This window comes from Lepisma saccharinum, chromosome 1 (genome assembly GCF_977018435.1).
Source record: "Lepisma saccharinum chromosome 1, izLepSacc3.1, whole genome shotgun sequence".
Classification (NCBI taxonomy): Eukaryota; Metazoa; Arthropoda; class Insecta; order Zygentoma; family Lepismatidae; genus Lepisma; species Lepisma saccharinum.
The window spans coordinates 174,540,184-174,564,363 of NC_139229.1; the positions used below are offsets into that span (position 1 = coordinate 174,540,184).

At 36.8% G+C, this 24,180-nt stretch overlaps 1 protein-coding gene and 1 non-coding gene across 2 annotated transcripts; one reads left to right on the forward strand and one right to left on the reverse strand.

The window, feature by feature from the left end:
* The first annotated feature begins 676 nt into the window (after positions 1-676).
* TRNAA-UGC (transfer RNA alanine (anticodon UGC)) lies at positions 677-751 on the forward strand. Its single transcript has one exon. It is a non-coding gene; the product is annotated as a tRNA-Ala (tRNA).
* A 4,910-nt stretch (positions 752-5,661) lies between these two features.
* On the reverse strand, positions 5,662-18,275 carry LOC145987274 (uncharacterized). The gene is made up of 4 exons (XM_083121793.1): positions 18,163-18,275; positions 11,975-12,070; positions 9,166-9,393; positions 5,662-6,201 (listed from the first exon to the last, which is right to left on the reverse strand). The coding sequence occupies exons 3-4, from the start codon at positions 9,295-9,297 to the stop codon at positions 5,662-5,664; spliced, it is 672 nt and encodes a 223-aa protein (XP_082977919.1). The 5' UTR covers positions 9,298-9,393; positions 11,975-12,070; positions 18,163-18,275.
* Between the last annotated feature and the right edge of the window lie 5,905 nt (positions 18,276-24,180).

Below are 24,180 nucleotides of genomic sequence, written 5' to 3' on the forward strand. Positions count from 1 at the left end.
TTTGCTAAAATTTGTAATAATTTATAAGTAGACCGGAAGTAAACCGGAAGTAGACCGGAAGTGGACCGGAAGTAACTTAGCACTTACTTTTAATTTAGCACTTCGCTTTAATTATTGAAAAATAAAATTTTAGCAAAAGTTATAGAGGGATTTTCGAAAATTAGCAATTTTGCACTATGAAAATTGGAATTTGAGCTTTGACTTTTTTTTTTGCGCTTGTATTGTGTCACTTTTGTAACAGTCAAAGTTCGATTTTGAGTATATTACTGTATAGGTATACACAATAAAAGTAAACTAAAATTTCGGGGGTGGCTTAGAACGTACATTTTACCCTACATTTACTCCAATCTCTTGGCACTTCTCTTGCCACACTGTTTTCAACACACTGTACAGCCACTGCACACCAATCACTCCTGCTCCTAGTATCATTTCCACAGGCACTTCATCGACTTCAGGTGCTCTACCTTTCTTCATTCTCTTCCGTGCTTCCTCCATTTTTTTTCCATGTGAGATTCATTTTTCCTTCCTGTTTTCTTTTTCCTTCACTTGTTCATGTTCATTTCCTTTTTTTTCACATTCAGCAATTTCTCGAAATGATTTCTCCACATTCTCCTTATTTCTTGATCCTCTTCTATAATACGTGGTCTGTTAGGAAAGTAATGAGACTGGCAACACTGCCTCCCCCATGGCACAGTGGTAGCGTCATTGCCTTGCAATCAAGGGGTCCCGGGTTCGATACCCGGTGGAGGCACAAGTGGTTCGGATTCCACTTTAAACTGTAGGTCCAGTCCTGATTAGCCTTACTGTGCATAAAGTGGACTTAAAACAGCAACTCAACCAACCAACTGGCAACACTGTGCACGAACCGGCAACGCTGCTGCCTCCACCTTCACACTGCAGGTAGGTGAACGCTTGCTGTTGACTCAGTACAAGTTTCAACTTGCTACAGTTGCTACGCGATTGTTGAGAGCGTCTGACGTGAAGTTGTGTTTGTGAGGTGTGTTACGAAAATGGACTGGCAAAAGTTTGAACAACGTTGTGCCATCAAATTTTGTGTTAAGCTTGGCGAATCCGCTACTGTGACTTATGAAAAGTCACAAAGGGCTTATGGAGAACATGCACTATCTAGGGCACAAGCGTTCAGATGGCATAAGTCCTTTTTAGAAGGCTGAGAACAAGTGGAAGACGAGCCTTGTGCGGGAAGACCTTCAAACTCAAAAACGGATGACAATGTGGAAAGAGTGAGGTCAGATCGTCGATTGACGGTGAGAATGAACAGTAGCGAGTTAAATTTGAACGTGTGTACCGTCCATGAAATTTTAACACAAGATTTGGACATGAGAAAAGTGTGCGCCAAGATTGTTCCAAAGAACCTCACGCCTGAGCAGAAAACCCATCGGAGGGATGTGTGTCGATCTTCTGGACCGCCTTGACAGGGAGCCAGAATTCTTCAGTTGCGTGATCACAGGTGATGAATCGTGGAACATCTCAGTCCCTGTGACTATTTTTTATTCTCCTTGCTCAAAAACCACTTGAAAGGATGCCATTTTGATACTTTGGATAATATCCAGAAGAGCGTAATCGATGAGCTAAAAAGGTATTTCAGCAGAAGCCTTCCAGCACTGCTACAAACAATGGAAGCAACGCCTCCATCGCTGTGTAGCTGCCCACAGGAATTATTTTGAAGGGGATAACCTTGATTTGTAAAGATAATAAAATTCATCGTTTACAGAAAATCAGTCTCATTACTTTCCTAACAGACCACGTATTTCCCCTTTCATGCCTTAGCTTACAGCTGTCTCCTCTTTCTCATCTCCTTTTTCTCACTAATCCGTACAATACTTTCTTGTTCCCATCTACATCTTCTTCTAGCACTTTGATTTTCCATCTCCTCACGTCTCCTACTAGTAACCTGTGGTCACTGTCTAAGTTCTCACTGGGTATTATTTTAAAGTTGTTCATTTTCTTCTTTACTTCCTTGCTTAACAATATATAATCTATTAGAGACTTTTGTTCATTATTCCAACTGTATCTTGTAATTTTATGCCTGTCATATTTCTTCTTAAACCAGCTATTACCTACTGACAGTCCATTTCTCTTACAAAAGCCCAGTAGCCTCCTTCCCTCCTCATTCCTCTGTCCCCATCCATCTGCTCCAAGTATTTCCATATACCCTTTCCTGCCTTTTCCCACTTGCACATTAAAATCACCCATCACAATTTGCCATTCCTTTCCTACATATTCTTCCAAGTTTTTCTTCAAATTCTGCTTTCTCCTCCCTTGTACATCCTGTTTGTGGGGCATACACTTAAATTATTTATATTATTTTCCCTCTTACATTCATTTTTAGTTTCATTATTCTGTAATTTACCCTCTCTACTTCCTCACTTATTCCACTTCTGACCACAAATCCAACCCCACTTCTTCTGCCCTCTTCAGTCTCTGCCCAGTACAGTTTATAGTCTTTCCTCATTTTCATTTCTCCTCTTCATTCCAAAGATGTCGATTGCTCTTCTCTCCATTAGATCTACAATTTCTTCAGTCCTTCCTGTCAGTATTCCAATATTCAATGTCCCTATTCAAGCCCGCATCATCTCCAATTTCCAGTCCGACGTGCTTCTTTCTTTTCTCAAATTATTTATGTTTTTGGCTGTCGGCTAATCGGGCCTGTCGCAGACTACACCTAAGTGGTGGGGCTGTCGCCTGGGACATCCTTGTTTTCTGTTAGGGTTCCAACTCCCTTAGCCTTTCTGGATCCCTCCAGGTCCAGAATTCAGTGGAGGCAATCACTTTTATGGCGTTGTTGATTTGCTATGACACAAGGCTGTCGATGGGTATTTGTGGTATTCCCTGAGTATGTCCAAGGCACTGGACACCCTCCCCACCCTGATAGCCTTGCTGCGTCCATCCGGTACTGCTTATTTGGTTTCCCCTTATTCGCAGCTTCCTCTCATATCTGAGGAAGGTTTCACTATCCTCCACCTATGACCCGTCCAGTTGCATAGGCTCGCACTGGATTCAAGTAAAAATTGCTATTTCGTAATATTTTATAAGAAATGATTTTCAGATTGGCATTTGTTCATTTTTTGTAATTTTTATGTATTGCAGTGATTGAGGGGATTGTTTTTCTTTGTTAAGAAGTGTAAGCAGGATTCCCACACACCTGGAAAACCTGAAGAATTCGGAAATCTCAGGGTAAATCTTGTAATTGGTCAATAAATCCCAATGAAGTACAATTGATGGACTATAGTATGTTCTTGCCTACTTCTAACCCAGACTGTAGTAGCATTTACCTTAGAGCAGTTGTTTTTTATGTTGTTTTCACTTGGATGTTCCAAATGTGAACTGCAGTCAAAGATGATCCAGGTCGCTTATTGGTTGGAATCTGTAACCTTTAAGTTGTACGTGATTTCCCTTTGTGGCATGCACATGATACAAGAGTTAGTGGCTAGACTGATCTGCATTTTAAGTTTTGTACTTCATACTGACTTAAAAATGCATTGAAAGCTGAAATATCTAACTTCTTAGAGCAAAGTTTCCAGGCCTCATATTCTTTTTCAAATATTAATTTAATGCTTTATGATTCTCTTGCAATGTTCTCCTCTATGCTTCAATTTCTTTTTAAACCTTGTGCTAGAAAATTTCAAACTCTCAAACAATGTTCCCATTTCTTCAAGACTCCTAGGAAAGTGTTACAGGTGTAATGAGAAGATTCATCAAGAATAACATTCTTCACATTGCAAAAAGTGAGCTGTAAATTTATGTTTTAAAAAATCGAACAATACTGCAAAGAACACGCCAGCTACATCAAGAATTTTCATCCCGAAAAATCAGTGTTAGCAGAACCAGCGTAGAACCAGGCAACGTTGAAGTCAACTGTGTTTCAAAGGCAACAGGTCCCGTTGCGGTAGCACTAGCAGAGACGATTTCATGCAGGTATAACAGCGATAGTGAAAAATCAGGCGAGACCAGGCTGGCTTGGTAGTAGCTCAGTGGTTAGAGCAATGCCAGAGACCCGGGTTCGAGTCCTGGTCAAGCGTGCATTTTTCGCTGAAAATTTCTATGTGAAACAAAACACTGTCGAGATCGACTTAGTTGATCAAAAGATTGCTCATTTTTCCAATTGTATTTCATATAATAACCATGGATATTCCATATTGCAAAAAACAAGAACTAATATGAACCTTTATTCCAACTACTAGCTGCTTTAAGGTTGAGTTAGTTCTTAAGAAAAGTTCTTTTTACTTATTCATTAAGATAAATCTGACTTCAGTAGTCTGCATTGGAATTCAGAAGAAATTCAGTTCAAGTGTGCTGTTTTTCCAATGAACTTCTAAATCACAGGAAATGTGGTGTCAAATTAAACTACCTATGCTTTGAGTTAATAAATGAGTTTATAACATATTGATTCTATAATATGTATAAACTTGCAATTGGATACAATTCACCAATTGGAAATTGTCTTGATTTTCCAATTGGTCAGTTGAGATTCCGATGAATCCGATTCATTCTCATTGAAATTTTAATTGGAACCAATATAAAATTCCAGCTGGCCCGACCCTGTGGCCGAGTGGTTAGCACATCGTGCTGCGACGCCAAGGGTCCCGGGTTCGAATCCCGGTCGGGCTTGGTTGTTTGTGAATGTCCATTCATCCATTTCATCACTCATCCCCATCTTCGCAAATTAGCCAAGAGGCACAAAACGCGAAGTAAAATAAACTAAATCAATCAATCAAAATTCTAGCTGGGTTATGCTGGTTATATAACAGCAAGAAATCTTATTCATCTTTTGAAGATTGGAAATTATCGGAAAATCATTCTTTGATGTTGTACTCATATTGTTTTGTGAAATAAAGGCACAGATGACAGAATGATAATTTCTTTTAGAGATTTTAGTAGTAATATTCAAGCGTCGAGCAAACAGGCTTAGACTATTGAATTTTAAAAAGAAAATTAAAGAATGCATAGGCAAAGTAGATCATGTCAGGGTTATATAAAAGTTGTTTGGTCAGCGATCCTCATAATGTCTAGCTTTCAGGATAATTAAATAATATTTCACCTATAAACAGCACCTTTCTATATCCTTGATGCCATCATTTACTAGTGCATGTTCTTTTTTTATATTTAGTTTCATTCAGACCTTTTTTTCAGGTGCAAATGGTAATTATTTTAATAAAAAAGTTAATTTACCCTTGAGCCTTCATAGGGACCAAAAGTAGCGCACCTATCGTGATAATTCAGTAACTTACGAGGTTATTAATTTTGTAATAGTTCGTAATTATTTGTTTTCTTAATTCGCTTCTTCAATAGACATTGTCTTAGGATCCCAAAGCATCATAAAACTTATAGTGTTCCAGTTTAGTACACTTAATTTTAGAGTCCCATATGTATCTGTAAATAAAAATACACCTTATTTTCGTTAAGTATTTTTTTTAGATACATCGCTGCTCATTGAATGTTAACAAAACTTATACGTTGCTGTTCATTCTTTGGTTTCTGATTTGTCAATAGGTGGTACTGGACTATAATCTGAATCAACGAAACTTAGAATTACATTGATTTTTGTTAGAATAGATATTAAGCAATTAACATCCAATTTAAGCATTCAGCATATTGGTAAATAATGATCTGCATACGAGGTTTAAATGAATGGAGACTTTATTAGAGCCTACTAAATAGTATTCTGGGGACCTCTTTGCAAACATCTATACGATTAATATCAAAATGTCTACATAGTACATGTAACAGTAAGATGAACAGAAGACGAACTGCACTCGTAGCAGACAACACTGATGGAAACACTTTGACAGTTCTGGACCTGACACAATAGGATAAAGCAGCAGAAAGTAACAGTAAGATGTTCTTAAAAACATCATACGACACCTCTTGACCACAGCTGCCGTGAAATCCATTTACCAAGTCCTTGTTGTAGTTTTCTTTTTCAAATTTTGCAACGCACTTCATGACCACAGAACAGAACCTGGGAAGCAAGTTAAAATCCGACAAACTAAGGCATTCTAAGGACTCCTTGAAGGTGTTCACTATTAAAGTTTGACTTTTCTCAACTTGACTCCTCAGCATCGCTTCCGCTTTCTTTCCTAACAACAAATGCATGTTAGAAAATAAGGTATCCTTCAATTTCTCCTCTATATGCTCAATTTGTATGAAGGACTTGAGATCTAGCAACCACTGTACTTGGTCCTGTAATAAAGAAGGAATGAGTTCTAACACTTTGTACATTAAGAAAACATGCAAATCTTTGAATTGATATTTCCTGAGGGGTTTAAAGGTTTTTAGAATACTTTACAAAGTGCGTACAAGGCCTGTTCAAAAATAAACCAAACTCTTTTTGTAAAGTTTGTACATAAATTTGTTGAAGAGACCTGACACTGGTGGTGCCTAGCGGTGTCCTTAGCTATTAACTTTGCCCAGTTTTAAGGCTCTTGCTAACCACAGTGATGCAGTAGATCATGTCGAGTTCGCAAGTCAATTTTCAGTTACCTTACCATGAAGGAAATGGGAAGAGCAACGAGTATGTGAGAAATTCTGTGTGAAATTGCAGACAACATTCAAAAGAGAGATACAACATGTTACATGAAGCCTATGGTGAGGAATGTTTCAGTTGAACTCAGTGTTACAAATGGTAGTGGCTTGGAAGAAACCTCACCACAGCCCAAAAAAGCACGAATGAGTAGATCCCATGTTAAAGTGATGTTGATCGTGTTCTTCGACTGACAGGGGATGGTCTATTTGGAGTTTGTGCAGCATGGTTCCACAGTGAATGTAGCATTCCATGTTAATGTCATGCAACAATTACAAGAAAGGGTGCAGCGTAATAGGCCACAGATATGGCGGAACAAGTTCTGGATGGTTCATCACGATAATGTACATGTTCGTTCATTCTTCATTTGTTGTTCAGGAGTTTTTGGCAAAAAATCAGACACCTGTTGTTCCACAACCTACATACTTCCCTAATTTGGCACCAGCAAACTTCTTCCTCTTCGCCCCAGTTGAAATCCACCCTCAAAGGTCACAGATTCAAGACAATAGAAGATATCAAGGAGAATTCACTACAGGACCGGAGTTCCAGCAGGAATTCCAGGGCTGGCAGAAATGCTGGGAGCTGTGTGTGCACAGTGGAGGGAGTAATTTGAAGGAGACAGGTCCCAATAGCTGGTGAATATTAATATTTTCTCAATTTTGTAAAAGTTTGGCTTCTTTTTGAACAGCCATTGTATATCTAAAATATATTTTAACCTCACTTAATACAGCTTTCCTCAGGAAATTTGTACAATTAGATTAAAACTGCTAACAATTTCAGCTCTTTTGCCACTTGAACTTGTTTCAAAGAAAATAAAAATCGTGCTACCATACATTACCATTGTCTTAAAGAGCATGGATTTAAATAGCAAAATTCTGCTTCCTGCAGCAAATATAAGCAGTTATTATGTTAACTGGTTAAGATGAAAACTGTACCTGTACTTTAACAAGAGATTTAGATTTGCTTTAATTATTATTAATGCATGTAAAAATGAATGATTCAGACCCCACCCTGGATGGGGAATGGCTACATTACTTTAATATAATATTTTTACAACATTTCACGCATATAAGAATGTAATTCTTAAGAAACGCCCCATACTTTCTTGACCCGGTCGTGAATGGGGGTGATGTGATCAGCATCAAGCCCCTGACCACCTTTACCCCCAGGTACCCATGTTATTCGACTCTGGGTGGGTGATCGAACCGGCCGGGGATCGAACCCGGTACCTATAGCATGGTAGTCACACACGTTACCGACTGAGCCACCGTGGCCACCCAAATCCAATGTATATAATAATGTAAATTACTAATGATAATTGGGAAAAGAGAGATGCAGTAGTATATAAATACGGAGAAACTAGTACTCACTTTTATCTGCAAAGCTGTTTTGTCTTTTTCGATTAATTTCAGTTGCCACTGCCACCATCCTCATTGGAACTCGCTGTACTGTTGCTTGGCATGCGTCTTTTGTCCTTTTCGCATGCCAAGCAACAGTACAGCATGTTCCAACGAGGATGGTGGCAGTGGCCACTGAAATTAATTGAAAAAGACAAAACAGCTTTGTGGATAAAAGTGAGTACTAGTTTCTCCGTATTTAAAATACTATACTGTAAAAAATTGCAAACATTCTTGACCACAAGCATAACTTCTTGACATTCTTGATTGGCAGACACCCTGTATTATTTCTCACCCAACAAATACCACTGACACAGTATGAGCATGTTTGAATTCTGACAGAATTGCACCGCTTGTTTGGTTGAATCTAATTTGTATTTGTGCCTGTTGATACATACATACATGTCATGTGCAGTGATATAGTGAAAACATGCATAGTTTCAAGTTGGCTGTCTGAATTATTCCATACATAATACGCACCACGGTTTTTGGGGGGCAAAAATTTTGGAAAAACGTGTGCATATACATGAGAAAATATGGTAATTTACAAAATTGTCAAAAGGTAGTAGTGATAATGAATATTAAGTACTAAAGAATCTAATAATAAGGTTTCTACAGAACTGTGAAAAGTTATGGTGCAAAACATATAGCAGCATGCTGGTATATAATCATACAGGAGATAAATTTTAAAATTATACAACATTATAAATATAGGTAGCATTAAAGGAAATCAAGTTTTATAACATTTTGCTATGTTGGGATTATCAAGACTGAATGTATAATGTGGGAAAATGTAAAATCCGGGTTCCACTGTACATGTTTTAAGTATGTTAGAATTTTAAGTATTAAGCATTATCACCTTACTATTTTCACACTTTCCTTCATATCCTACATGTGTATATAACTTACTCCATGTGGAAAGAATAATTCAGACAGCAACAACTTTTGGGCATAGTCACTCACCCAACCTAAGTTTCACAATAAAAATACTCACAAATTAAAACCTTCTGCACCTTTAATATGCACAAATTGATCTCGCTGAACCTCAAACTTAGTTTCACGACCATTTTAAATATTCTAAACATGTTCCTTGCATTCCTGTGCAACTAGTACACAATCAGAACTGCGAACAATAATTGCTACGTGTTCATATTACTTGCAAAAATTATGCTTATTGTGCCTCAGAAAAAGTAGGAGCACCTAAATAACATATACCGCGATGCTTACCGCTTTGCTAATGTAATGCATTACATGATAAAGTGCAGGGCCAAAGTTAGTTATACCCTCTAATTTTTCAGACATTTTAGAAATGCAGAGACAGCATGTAACAGTCAGTCCGTAGATAATCGCAATGTCCATAGATGGTTCCAATTCATCCTTCAGCTTATGTACAGCCACAGCCAGTTCCCTCAGTATCCTGAGTCCAGAAGCTCCATCACCATTTGAAAGTAATTTCTGTAATGGAACAATACAAACCAATTAGATGAGAATTTTTGTCATGTAGGTTAGGTGGCAATACCAGTATTAAGACTGGGTCAAGTATGTATACATAAGTGAAAAAGTAATGAACTATACAACCTACCTATCCTTATCACCCACCCAAACACACAGCATGATACTGCATGGGAAAACTTAATTGTCCTATTTTTTTATTTTTTTTAGGGAGGTGCAAATTGCACAAATATTCATTCAGTTGGCTACCAAGATAAAACTCTATTATAATAAGTTTTCAAGGTGCAATTTTCAAAAATTCAAGGCTACAAATGAAATGATATTCAAAAAAGTTTTCATATCTGGAACATAAATACCAACACTATAAAGTTTTTAGCTGTTTGCAGTGTTTGCAATGAAATAAAGTTATGATTTATAAAGATGCAGAAAATATAGGGTTACCAAATGTCCTCTTTTTCCTGAAAATCATAAATGTTCTACATTCTGAGTGTCTCATAAATTGAATTAAGAAAATACGTGTTTCACCTAAACAAAAAGAAATCATGCGAGTTACAAGTCCATGGACTGCACTCCCAAACTCAATAGTGAAGACATAATCAACCAAGTTTTGGAGCCACATTGTTCCTGCCTGGCCCACCCATACTTTACCTCCACACTCAAGGATCGGTGCACTCCATACACAACGATTTGTCTAAGTGTTATCTTTTGCTGTATGGCAATGCACGTGGGTTGCAACAAGTCAACATAATTACATAATTAACTACAAAACACCAACAGACAATGGATAACCTTTGTGAAACCTTTTTGCTATAGGGGATAAATTCGTAATCTGCATGTTCCCAGTCGGAATACTATTTTACTGTGGGTAAGGAACTTCAAGAAGAGACTATCAGCAATGAAAAGAATACCAGGTGGACATCATAAGGTTTACACTCCCGAGAACATTGAACAAGTTTGGGTCTCAGTTTTGAGGAGTCATCCAAAAAAATGAACTGCCCTTGTCAAGAAACTGCCACTCATGCTATTTTCCTAAAAAGCTTCGAGATGTAGTACATGTACATCTTTGTAATTAAAAACAGCCATGTTCAGTTGCAGTACCATGTATGTGTCTACGATTATTTTCACATTTCCCATTGTAAATGCTCGAGTGTGGGAGACTCAAACGAGTACGAGCGAGCGAAATCCATGCAGTATTCTAGTAAGCAGTCACAAAATATGACTTCTGAAATACACATTTTTAGAATCCTGATTTAAATATACGTTCCATAGTCATATCTTATATGTGTGAGTCCCTGTAGTGTGGCAGCACACATTGCACACCCGTAACAGAAGCCCTGTCAGAATAATTAAAATATTATGGACTTAAAATTTTTACATTGAGGATGTAATTTTTCTTTTTGTATCATCCAAGGAGCAAGAAAAATTTATGTAAGTGTATATCAGATAGTGTGACACAAATATTATACCGTCAATCTCATGTTGATAAGTCAGTCATACAAGGTTCGCCCATAAAAAACCAAACTTTTTTTTCTTTAGGAAACGGACCAAGTAATTACCTTCAAATGACTTTATCACCTTCAAAATAATCACCAGAGGAGGCAATACACTTTGACCAGTGTTTGTAAACTGTTGATAGTCATTGACAGTTAAGTGTTTGCAAAATATGTGTAACATTTAATTTAATGTCCACGATGTAGTCAAATCTTCGCTCTTTCATAGCCATCTAAAGCTTGGGGAAAAGGAAAAAAAAAAGTCAGCAGGCGATAAGTCCAGAGAATATGGAGGGTGATTGATCACTGTCACTGAATGCTTAGCAAGGTATTGTTCTACAGACAATGCGGTATGAGGTCGAGCATTATCGTGTAACAAAAACCATTGGCCAGAATCACAGAGGTACTTCCTAACCCGATTCATCCTGTTTGTGAGTTGACCAAGTACTTCCTTGTAATGCCACTGATTGATTATTTGGTTTTCAGGGACAAATTCATGGTGGATCAGCCCTTCGGAATCAAAAAATGCAATCAGCAGCACCTTTGTCTTTGATTTCAACATCCGTGCTCTTTTCTTTACGGGCAAGAATAGTCCTTTCCACTACGAACTCTGTCATTTTGTTTCGGGGTCATATTGTGAACACCAGGTTTCATCTCCTGCCACGATGCACTTTAGGAAGTTGTTGTCCTGGTCCGCAGTTGACACCAAATCCTCACAGCACTCTTTCCTTTTGTCTTTTGTCCTGTAACGTTGTTCCACCTTGGTGCGTGTATTTTGTACGCCGCCTGTACACAACCACACAACCTGCATCTAACGTACACTTGCCCCGATACAGACTGCCTGTAACAGGCTGAAACATGCACTGACCGGAAGTGTAGATATAGCTCTTTGCAGTGTTGCCAGAATATGGTACTTTTTTTTCTTTTTTTTTTTTTTTTTGACAGTTTGGTTTCTTTATGGGCGGACCTTGTATATAACATAATAGACATGAGAATTTATTTTAGTTTCACTTTTCAAGGAAGTGCTTATGTGTATAAAATACTATTTAAAACATTTACTAAGTTCTCATGACCAATGATCCAACATAACTTACTTGAGCTCCAATCAGAGCATTTTAAATATCCCCCTCCTTGATGTTACTCAGAACATTTGAAATATCTGCTACTGCTTCCTTCACCACCATTCTGAACTGAAAAGCAATTGAAAAATTAAATTAGATAAATACACCTATTGAAACAAAGCATAGAAAAAAAAATAATTAAATATATACACTTACCTCTCTAAATAACACTGTCATTAGTTTCTTTATGAATTTAATTTACAAAAGATTCATAAAAAAAACTGGTATTATTTTATTATATGTACAGTTGGGAGCTGAGAAGACTGCGAGTGCGGGGTGAGGTTCAGGGTGAACGGGGAGGAAGTGTGGGCAGGGCAGCTTCGACTTGGTGTTCAATTTTTCAGTGTTGCCAGACATGCAGAAGTCCCTGTAGGAAAGAGTGAGAATCTGATAATGGAATCGGGACTTACAGTTTGAGGTGCAGTCTGACATTTGGAAAAGTTTGGAACCATTCATGAATCTCCAGCCACGGGACATCTCAAAGACCAGCAACAGCATAGGAATTCACACTTCTTCCGTGTTTTCCTATGCTAACTTTCGGATTATGGAACATGAAGTTGTATTGTCTTGGCCCCAGTGATTTATCCACCAACTACGCCCTAACATCCCACACAATTTTTATAAAAGGACAAATTTATGGTCATTTTGACTCTAAGTCTAAGTATACCTTTTCACACCTTACACAAACTTACACCCCTCAAATAAAAAATTCTGAATAAACCTTTGCACAACCCATGAGCCGGTTTTCCCGCTTTTCGTTGCATGTTAATTCTGGTAACTGTTCCGATTGTTTTATGATTTCTCCTAGCACAAAGACAAATCATCGTAGAAGCATGCACACACCCTTACTTTCTTATTCACGTTGGAAGCAGATTGCTTTGATTTGTGAAGTTTTATTCCATTATTAGTATTGCTTTCACTTGTTACTAAGTAATATGTTCCATTCATTTGCAATGCATTTTTGTACCATGCCTTTTTTATTTATGCTGCTGCCACCCTGTAAGGAAGACGAGCTGGCTGCATACGGCGACAACAGGCAGTTTCGCATTCCTCAGCCTCGCAGTCTTCCCAGCTCCCAACTGTATGTATGTTATTGTCTAGCTATTTTCTATTCATTCAATTGATTTTTCACCCTTTATACTGAGGATGCAAGTTTCCCTAATTAAGATTACAAAGCAAAAATATGAGCATCAACATTGCTGTGTATAAATTAACAAATCTACTAAATGCATTGATTCCTTGGTAATTAGACATGTAAGAAGTTTCTTGCAGGGTTTGCAGCTGAACTCTATTAGCACCTATTACACAGATCACAGGACCAACTGGTGACTGACCTACATAGTCCTATCTGTCCACCAATCATCATCAGAGGTGTATGCTTCGAAGAGTGTCAACAGCCGCAGTTGCAAAGTAAAAGCTGCAGGGGTAACATTGCTCTCTGCTTACCATGTTGCCAAGCGGATGCCTGTTCTTATTAGCTTGTTTATAGTGCTTGGGTGTTTTGTGTACTATTTTTCTGTGCTTACTTTTATCCAGAAATAGCGCTGATCAATTCTCTCTCTCTCTCTTCTCCCCCCTGTTTTACAGTAGGTTAGGCAACATGCTTATTTGATTCATCCCGCCAGCAATGTTCGGGTGCCTTGTGACACAAAAATGCTCAGTGTCAGTCGAAGCGAATTCAACTGATCACTGATTCATTGTTTCACAGCTGCCATTTGGAAATGCGATCAGTATAACTTTTAAAAAACTTGTTCAAGAAAACTCTTTGAAATTAAGGGAACAATTTAGTAACATTTTTTTTTTTTTTTGGAATTTCAAAAACTAGTGGTATTTGCAAACTTTGATAATGTAGAAATAAAACACCAATACAAGCATGCAAGTAAAAGAAAAACAAAAGTTCAACAACTTCAAATTTTCTGTCCATTTCTATGTACATGAAAAAAGTTGGTATAGCAGGTAAAATACGTCACTGATGTACATAAAAATTATGAAGTGTCATTTAGGTAATGGTTCTGATTGTTTTATGATTTTATTCAAATTCTCCTAGAAGAAAGCCTAACCTTCCTTAAAGTAATGAACGGTAGAATTCAAACCTTTTGGCCGCGATCCGTAGTAGAAAGCATTTGGGGATCTTATTATAATGCTAAGAGAACTCAACCTGACCTGCCTAACCTAACCACGAAAGCATTTAGAGTTATTACTAAAATGGTATGGGAACTAAACCTGACCCACCTAACCTAACTATGAAAGCATGTATTGGGAAGTGAAGAACCAGTGTGTCAAAGAAACACGCAGTAAGTAATCGCTAAAACTTCGCAGTATGTGTTAACAGACAAATCGAAATCGAACCATGCAAAAATTGCATGTGTAGCATGATGAAATCGCAACAAAACAAAAGGAACTTGGGCCATCATTTACAAAAACCTGCACAGTTAATAACTTTTGTCATTTGAGATTTTAAAATCCAGTGTTTCCCAATCATATACTCTGTGTTTGAAATTGAAAGCTATTTTGCACTAAATTAAACATAACACATATTAAGCTTTGGATATTTTCGATGCTTTTATATTCACCTGTATCAGAGTTAATTCCTTGCCCAAAATAATGTTCCTGCAATAAATGATCCAAGAAACTGCCTGCGAATTGTCGAATTGCCAGTGCATTGAAATAAATTACATTAAACTGGAAAATAACAGTGACCAAAAGAACTAAACAGTGACTGAAGTAGAGCCTGCTTTTGCACTAAATGCATATTTTGTTGCAGTGAAGACATTCGTAGGATTTTAGAACAGAAGTATATTTCAAAGTCAACTCATAAATTTTAGTGTAAAATGCAGGAACCAAGTTGGTTAAAAGTTAATAACAAAACCGAATATGCATTTCACCACACTAAAAGAACGATTTGTGAAAAAAAACAAAAGTGCTAGATATTCACTCACCTGTTGTATAAAGTAGAAAGTCTTCCCAAGAATATAATAACTTTGCAATAAAATAATTGGAATGACTATTTTCACCAGGTAGTGAAGCTAGCTTTTGAGCTATTTTCACATTCTCACATGTGCATGATTTATAACCTGGCCTGTTACATAGATGTGTGTATTCTTTAGTTGTTGAAGGGTATGGAAGCTTACGTCGGCGTGCATTTATTTTTGTGCAGTACTCAAGTACTTTTTTTTTCTGCATGCCATGGAGTTGGAAAAATACCACGAGATGTTCTGATATGCACTAGTGTTGCTAGTATGTGACATGACAATAGTATGAAGGGGTATTACGTTCATAAATGCTTTCATTGTTAGATTAGGCAGGCCAGGTTTAGGGCTATTAGCATTAAAATTAATTCTGTAGATACTCCCAAACACCTGATCACGTAAATGCTGGTCTTCAACACTTTCTGCTATTCTCACCACCTGGTGACAGTAATAATCGAACCAATTTTTAATTTCAAATAACTTTTTAAGAGTAAGTTCAGCAACACTCACAATGAATATAATAAGTTAAAATAAGTTATGAAAATATACAGGTAATTACTTTTGCTGGTGAAAAAGCCACATATGCTGTTTTTAGCACCTCGTAAAAATAGCCCTACATACTATTCTTACTATCTGGTGAAAATAGTTGCAGCTTAAAATTATAGTTAGTCATTAGTTAGTAATTTGATTATTATTCCTAATAATTTATTGGACATTAACTGCTTGACAATCCTAAAAAAAAAAAAAATTCTAGTGATGCTCATATTCACCATTAGCTTCTTTTGAGGACTTCTCAACTTTTTCCCAAAGTAAAGAAAAATATTTCATGACTGCAAAGTAGCTAGGATCAGTTGTTGATATATGAATACAAGTCTGATATTCCCCGGACACCTATAACTTCTTCGTTTTGTCAATTTTTGACATTTGTACTTACCTATTTGGGTACTACTTTACTATACCGGAGACACCTATCAATGATTTATTTCGCAATTTTTTACATTGATAACGTATTATTCTGCGTTGCAGAACATTTCTGTAGGTGAAATAATGGATTTCTAATGAAAATAATGTCTATTTCTTACATACGATAGCCCACAAACCATCACGGGGACGAGGTATGCCTACTAGGTTAGGTTAGGTTCCATTAGCACTCCTTTCGTTCAATTTAGCATATACGGACAACACCGGCAACAACTTCACGATGCATCCTCGACACATCATGTGGTAGCAGCAGCAATAGCGCGTATTGTGCTCTCATGCAGAAAGCAAATGGCGGCAGCAGCAATAGCGCGTCGGAAATAGATTTTCGTAGAAAACCACATGCATTCGCATTAAAATGGATCAAAACTACATTCCTGAACATCAACAACGCTACAGAAAATGATTTGCGTGAGTACTTTCTCCTGTAAATTTGAAGAAATCCGTCTCCGATACAGTAAAGTGTTACTAATTAGCTTCGCGGAACATTCTTTAACATGTATTCACGTTTTTTGATCAAAATAATTGCAATTTTTTTAAAAAAAAGTGTTTTTGTAACTGAAGAACGTATGTTTCCGCAAATGGTTTGTGGGGCTATGAGAGAATGGTGGGGTGGCTTTACACATATTTTTTTAAAACCAATTTTTAACTATTGTAAGCTATACGTGACCCTACCTAACCTAACCTTACCGGAAATGTTTTGTGGGGCTATGCGTCAATGGTTGAAACATTCCCACATCTCACAAAACACCTTCCAGATGTTAGGCAATGGTACAGGAACTTATTACCGTAAGTAGTTTGTTCTGTTAAAATGAAGAAATCAGTCCGGGGAATATCAGATTAGTACCCAATACGGTTCATGTTCATGCAAAAATTTTACGATCTTTTGCCTGTGAGATGCAATAAAGCTCGTCAGTGTTGTAGAAACATGGACTTTTACTCCAAAGATTTTGAAATTTAGGCTATTTATTTGGTACTATTATCGTATGAGGGAAACACCTACCAATCATATATGTCGGACTTCTTTACATTGCTAACGTGTTATTTTTGAATGTGGAACATTTCCTAAAGTGAAATAATGCATATCAATGTCTATTTCTTAGATTTACGAGTACTTACTGTTACCTGTTGTTTCGAATCTGTAACACATTATGGCCGTGAAAGCGTACTGGTTGAGGGGGCGTACTGAGTGTGTTTATGCAGTGTTGCAACCTCGTTCACCGAAAAATATCTACTTTCGTGCCCGGATTTGAAATTATGCTAATACGTCGCAAACCATTTACGTTAGCCTCACAAACCATTAACGTTAGCCACACAAACCATTCACGTTAGCCCCAGAAACCATTCATGTTAGCCCCAAAAGCCATTCACGTTAGCCCCAAAAACCATTCACGTTAGCCCCAAAAAACATTTTCCGTAAGGTTAGGTTAAGTTAGGTTAGGTAAGCATAGTTAAAAAAAAAAATTAAAAATACTCGACACATCATGTTCTAGTGAAAACACGGAGAGGCTGAAACACTGGCTACGGGGTTGCATCATCTTAACACACGGAACAATGCACTCTCGTGCACAAAGCAAATGGCGGGAGCAGAAACAGCATGTCGGACAGAGATTTTCGCAGAAAACAACACGCATTCACATTAAAATGGATCAAATCTACATTCAGGAACTTCCACAACGCTAAAGAAAATGATTTCCGTCAATACCTTCTCCTGTAAATTTGAAGGAATCCGTTTCCCTCATACAATAATGTTACCATTTATTTTTTAAAATATCAGAACTTCATATCTATTTCAATTCCAAAAACCAGGCTCTACTTCTAACCTAGTATCAAGCTAGGCTAGTAATTTCTCTGCATGAAAAATCGACGTCAGTCAGTCTTATTGTGGCAAGTTCAACCACTACACAATATCATTTCGCTGTAAAAACATTTCCATCATACGTGAACACTAACGCAATGTAATGCCATCCATGAAACACATGGGCTTCAAATTGAACATTTTTTGGTATAATATCAAACTATGGATTGTCAATGAGACAAACACCAAAATACGTTTATTCTAATTACTTCCTGGTTTTAAAAATTTCGAGTTTTCCCACATATTAAATATGTCATACATTTTTTTTTTTTTACAAAAAATGTGATTCATTTCATTTGAACCAGTCATGTAGGCGTCATGTAATATTGCATTTACATTTAAAATACATTACATACAAGATTTTTTAATGAGGTTCAACCAAACAAAATTATCTTCTCTGTGGTTCAACAGTACTTATAAACAACACTCTTCTATGTCAGGCCAGTATACATCACTTCTTCATAAAAAGTTAGTTGACACACAGTCCCGCCTAAAGCCGTGTCTGAAAAGTTGATTTTATACCTTGTCTGGGGCATGTAGTCACGAGCGTGTCCACCATGGAGGTGTCCGCAGGATGTCTGTTTCCATCCAGAAAGCACGCTTGAAGCTGTACTTGAAGTATGATCTTGTTGGAAGTGCATCCCCTCGAAAGCCGCAATTAAACGAGCATTCGAATCCGCAGCGTGCAGGACTCGAAAATACAGTCCTCTGTACTTCATCAGCATGGGCGTCGCCAGAAATTTTTGCAGGGGGGGCGGGTCGGGCAAATGAAAACGCTGAATAGTAGAACAAATAACAATGAGTATTCTTAACCGCGATTATTAATGTCATTATATAATAATAAATATTATAAACTAATAAAAACAAATATTTTATTCGAAATAATAATTGTTATTATATAAATGTGGAGAGACGATCCACAAAACGAGTGAATACCAGCCAGTGATGTGCGTCTACGCGTAAACAACGATAGTCTACAATCTACACGTAGACAGACTACTTTATACACGTAGATTACGTAATCTATGTAAACAACGTGGCGAAAGGTGATATCTTAGCAAAGGGAGCCGTGGAAGTAAAACAAAATTATACCACGTATGAGTTGCTGATGTGTGAGAAGAACTTTTCATACTTTTTCTTCCAAATTCGAACAATTTCTCACCCAGGAAGGAACCTAACACAGGAAATATTCTAGTGTTTTATGGGGAAAAGATCACTCTTGCCTCACGACTGCCATCTGTTGTTGTTTTTTTATACTATTTATCTTCCTCCATAGTTGATAATAGAAGAGAAGAGAAATTTTGTTTTAAATAGGATTCTTTTAATTTCGTTAGGAACCAGTATAGTTGAAAATTTCACTTTCCTTTCATGAAACCCTTGAAAATTAATTTTAATGTACTTTAGATTGTCTAAAAACCCAATGTAATCTACGCGTAGATTACGTGTAGACAACGCATGTAGACGTAAACTTATAGTCCACGGCACATCACTGATACCAGCACAACTATTTTCCATGATTTCTTTGCATTTTATGCAGTTGCAGTTAGTATGTGAAATGCATTTTGATATTAACTTTTAAGGCTTCAAATGATAGGGGGATTCTTTTTCATAAAGTTTGTTGCGTGACTTCTCACCTACAACTGTAATTATTAGAATTTTGAAAACTGTGGAACCATTTGTTCTTTGGATGAATTTTTTTTAACATAACCTTGTTCCTGTATGGGCGTTCACAGGATGTTTACATTTCTGTGCTTCCTTGGCGCTGGCGGGGACTGCTCTTCCGGTTTTCAAAATAACATTGAATTCAAAGGTGTAAAGACAGTGTCTCATGAAAAAGCGACAATATTTGTGTGGCTTTTGGTTTCAACATGAGATAGGGAACAAACAATTGTTCAATTGTGCATCGTTCTCATCAGACAGACCCGATACGGAAAATCAGTGGATTTAGGCATTAAAGCGAAAAGATTGGACACATACACGAGGGAGTAGGCTCTGCAGTGGGCACTTCAGCAAATCAAATGAAAATATTTTACGTGTTTCGAAAATTATAATTGTCTAACGCACATGTGTTGATTAAATTTAAAATTTGGAACTATTTATAATCATGTTATAACGCATTTGCCTTTTGTTTGTTGATAAGCGCTCTCTCCATGGGCGTCGGTAAGGTCAGTCGACCCCTCCTCCCCCTTCTGGAAATTGACATCCTTCATTTCATGTTGCAAAAAAGCAGGAAGTTTGTTATTTTTGTTGTTAATAACAAATAAAGTTCACTTGGTTAGTATTCGAACAGAGTAATCAATGTAAAATATGCATTAGATCGATTATATTCTACCATTTAATACAAAGAATAAATGGTTCCACAGTTTTTAGAATTCGAAAAATTATAAATTTAGATGAGGTCACAAGTAGTTGTATTTGCTATAATATAAGGGCGATAAATGATGAGCCCCCCCTCAGGCAGATTTGCCTACACTTAAAACTAGCACAACATGCCCATATGAGCTTTTTGCTCAAGTGTGGAACCCTGTCTAATCCAAGATTTTTGTAAAAATGCCCTCGGGAATTTCCCGTGAAATGATGAGCCCCCTCAGATTGATTTGGCTACACATGCAAAATCTACATCTGTCAGATTGTTGTCTATAATCCTGTCAAAAATATGCCTCTTTTGATATTGTTTTGGATACACTTGAAATTAAGCCAAGATGCTCATAAAACCTACACCCACCCACACATATTTACTTCCGGTTTAAGTTCAATTGGATACCAGGTTCAATTTGTTTATCTAATATTAAAACAATGTAATATGCAGAAATCTTCTAGAATTGCTCTGTGACCCTCTTATTTCTTACATCATATGTTTGCATGTTTCATATTGATTGATTCTCAGTATTTATGGTATTGAGATCAAAGTGATTAATGTGCACAATTCCCGACACGGTAGCATTGAACTTTTGCTTTGCATGTTTCAAGTGATTCTCCTCTGCGTCAGTGTTTAGATCAAAGTGATTAATGTGTACAATTTCCGAGCATTGAAGCTTTGCGTGCAAACAAAATTGCATCAGCCAGATAATTTCAATAAAAGCTCTCGGGAAATTCCCGTGAAAAATATGACCCCTCGGGAATTTCCCGTAAAAAAGGCCCTCGGGAATTTCCCGTAAAAACAAAATTCACGGGAAATTCCTGTTTTTTTCTTCTCGGACCGGCTTAGGGTATATAAAGAGATTTTGCATTACATATCAGCCAGTATTGTGAGAGTGGCTGAGGAGTACAGATGTGTTGTTACAGTGCTTTTCATACTACAGGCCTGTTTGGTTTAATATATAACATTTCTTATTATTCATATTAAATATATTTCTGATATATTGAACAAAAGGGCTTATATTTTGTATAAAAAAATCTGATATTTGTTACATCCAGCTTGTTTGTTGTAATCCACTCATATTTAGAGTCAGGCTTATATCTGTCCCAGCCTGTTATACAAAAATCAATACATAACACAGTGTAAGGTCATTGCTTTTCTAGGACATGCATGTCTGTGCAGGCATTTGTGCTTGGTCAGTGTAGATCAATATTTATTCTCTTTTTCCACTTGTAGGCTGTTAGCTTTACAACCTGTCATAGTAAGTATAGAATTTTGATTTGAACCCCAAGAAATTTTATATAATAAACCGAGGATAAAAATTAATAATATTAACACACATACACACACACACACACACACAAAATATACAAAGCACACTGCTGAACCCAACTGATATTTTTTATTAAGCATAGAATTTTGAATTGAACCCCAAGAAATTTTATATAATAAACCAATAACAAAAATGCCAAATCAAAAATATTGCAATCAGTGTAATAAAAATATATCCAGCCCCAATTGGGCCAGGCACCAAAGGAATTGTGTTCTAGACAAATGCAGAACTCCCACTAAAATATGCCCTAAATGCCATAGAAAATATAGCATGGAATATTTCACATATAAACATAAAGGTACTTGCTCTGCACAGTCATCAACATTGCCCCCACAACCATCTACATCTGGTCTGAAAAGGAAGCATGAAGCACCTCTTAATGCTAGAGCAGCAAAGCAGCCATGCTATGCACCCATCCATAGCAGTTTTAATGGCCAAATTAGGGATCACCGTTTTGTATCAGAGCCAAGATGTGGCATTACGAATTTTTTGAACAGTATAAATCCTGATGTGCAGGCAATTCTAAATGCACAAAATGGCTCTTATAAGCTGTCCCTCAAATTGTTTACACAATATAAGAAGCCAAATGGCACAAAATTTACACAGCCCCACATAACAGAAACTGTACCGGTATATTCAAATACAAATTCAGACAAAATAATAAGCAGTTTGATAGATCAATTAAATATTAAACACTCTGAATTTGCTGGAAAAGAGTCAGGATGGAGCCTAAGCGGATCTCCACACAAGTTATATATTAATATTTCTGAATTCAGCCCATTACAAGGATCTACATATCTGCCATTACCTGCCAATATTAAAAACAAAAGAGCCGTGGTCAATATTGAAAATAATGATGAGAAATGCTTTTTGTGGTGTATTTTAGCTGCTTTGTTTCCAGTTTTAAGGAATCCTGAAAGAATAAGTTATTATAAACAGCATGAACACATTTTTAATGAAGCAATGAAGGGCTTAGAATATCCAATGTCTGTTCAGAATATTGATAAATTTGAAAAAAAGGCCAGGGATATCAACGGTAAACAATTATCTATTAATGTATTTATTTGTTCTACTGGCCGTGGAAATTGCTTGATAGCACCTCTCAGAATCAGTACACTTGATGATGATTCTGCTGTTCCGATTGATCTACTCTTAATTGAAGGGGATGGCACATATCATTACACTCTGATACATAATCTTGAAGCTTTAGTCAGAAAACAACTAGACAAATCTAAGACAATATTCAAGTTGTGCAGAAGATGTTTAACTGTATTTGATGGCAGGAAAATGGTAAATAGGGTTCCTGAATGTAACACAGAAATTGCTAAAAACAAGTTAATTGAGCATCTGAAATACTGTGTCAACCATAAACCTGTTCATATGCTCATGCCCAATCCAAGTGAAAATTGCAAATTCAAAAAATTTGAAGCCTTGTTGGAACACCCAGCATATATAATCTGTGATTTTGAATCAAACCTCAAACCTCTTGCATTCTGCAGCCCAGATCCTGAGGAATCTTCAATTACATCATATCAATTACATGAACCTTCCAGCTTTTGTTATATAATTATACAGGATGGTGTAGCTAGTGAACCACACTTATACATGGGACCAGATGCCATCAAAAAATTTGCACATAGAATAGAAAATGAGTGCCATAACATAGCATCTAATATCTTATTAAAATCAAAACCTATGTTGCCTTTAACAGAGAAACAGATTGAAGATTTCAACAATGCAGAAAAATGTCCGGTATGTGATTCTGAATTTTCAGATACAAATATCAAGGTACATCACCATTCTCATACAGACGGTAAATTCTTAATGGCCCTGTGCAATAGCTGTAATATTAAGATCCAGAGACCAAAATTTGTCCCTATATTTTGCCATGGTGCATCCAATTATGATTTCCATCATCTGATCCGGTACGAGGGGTTTGACAAGCAGAATTTAAATATTTTAGCTGAAAATTATGAGAAATATATAGCTATTAGCAAAATAATTAAAGTTAATGGTGTTCCTATTCACTTAAGATTTCTTGATTCATACAGAATTCTGTCTGCTAGCCTGGCTACACTGGCCACTCAATTATCTGATGATCAATTCAAAATCACATGTGCTTTGTTTCCAAATCAGGGCCTGAAATTAATTAGGCGGAAGGGTGTATATCCATATGATTATATTACAGATTTTTCTAAATTTGATGAGTGTTCTCTGCCACCACAACAAGAGTTTTAAAGCAAAATCAGAGGATCTGGAATCACTGATGAAGATTATCACCATGCCCAGTTGATGTGGAACAGTTTAAAATGCAAGACATTTGGTGATTATCACAAGGCATATTTAAAACTTGATGTCACTCTCTTAGCTGATATACTTCAGGCATTCAGAAAATCTTCCATGCAAAATTATAAGCTGGATCCAATGTATTTTTACAGTGCGCCAGGCCTAGCATGGTCTGCAATGTTTTTGAACACTAAAATGCAATTGGATCTGATCCAAGATCAAGATATGTATCTGTTTATGGAGCAATGTATAAGAGGAGGGATGGTGCAATGCTCTCAGAGATATGGCAGAGCAAATAACAAATATATTCCTGATTATGATCCAGCACTGCCATCAAATTATATACTGTATGTAGATGCCAACAGCCTCTATGGTTATGCTATGATGGATAAACTG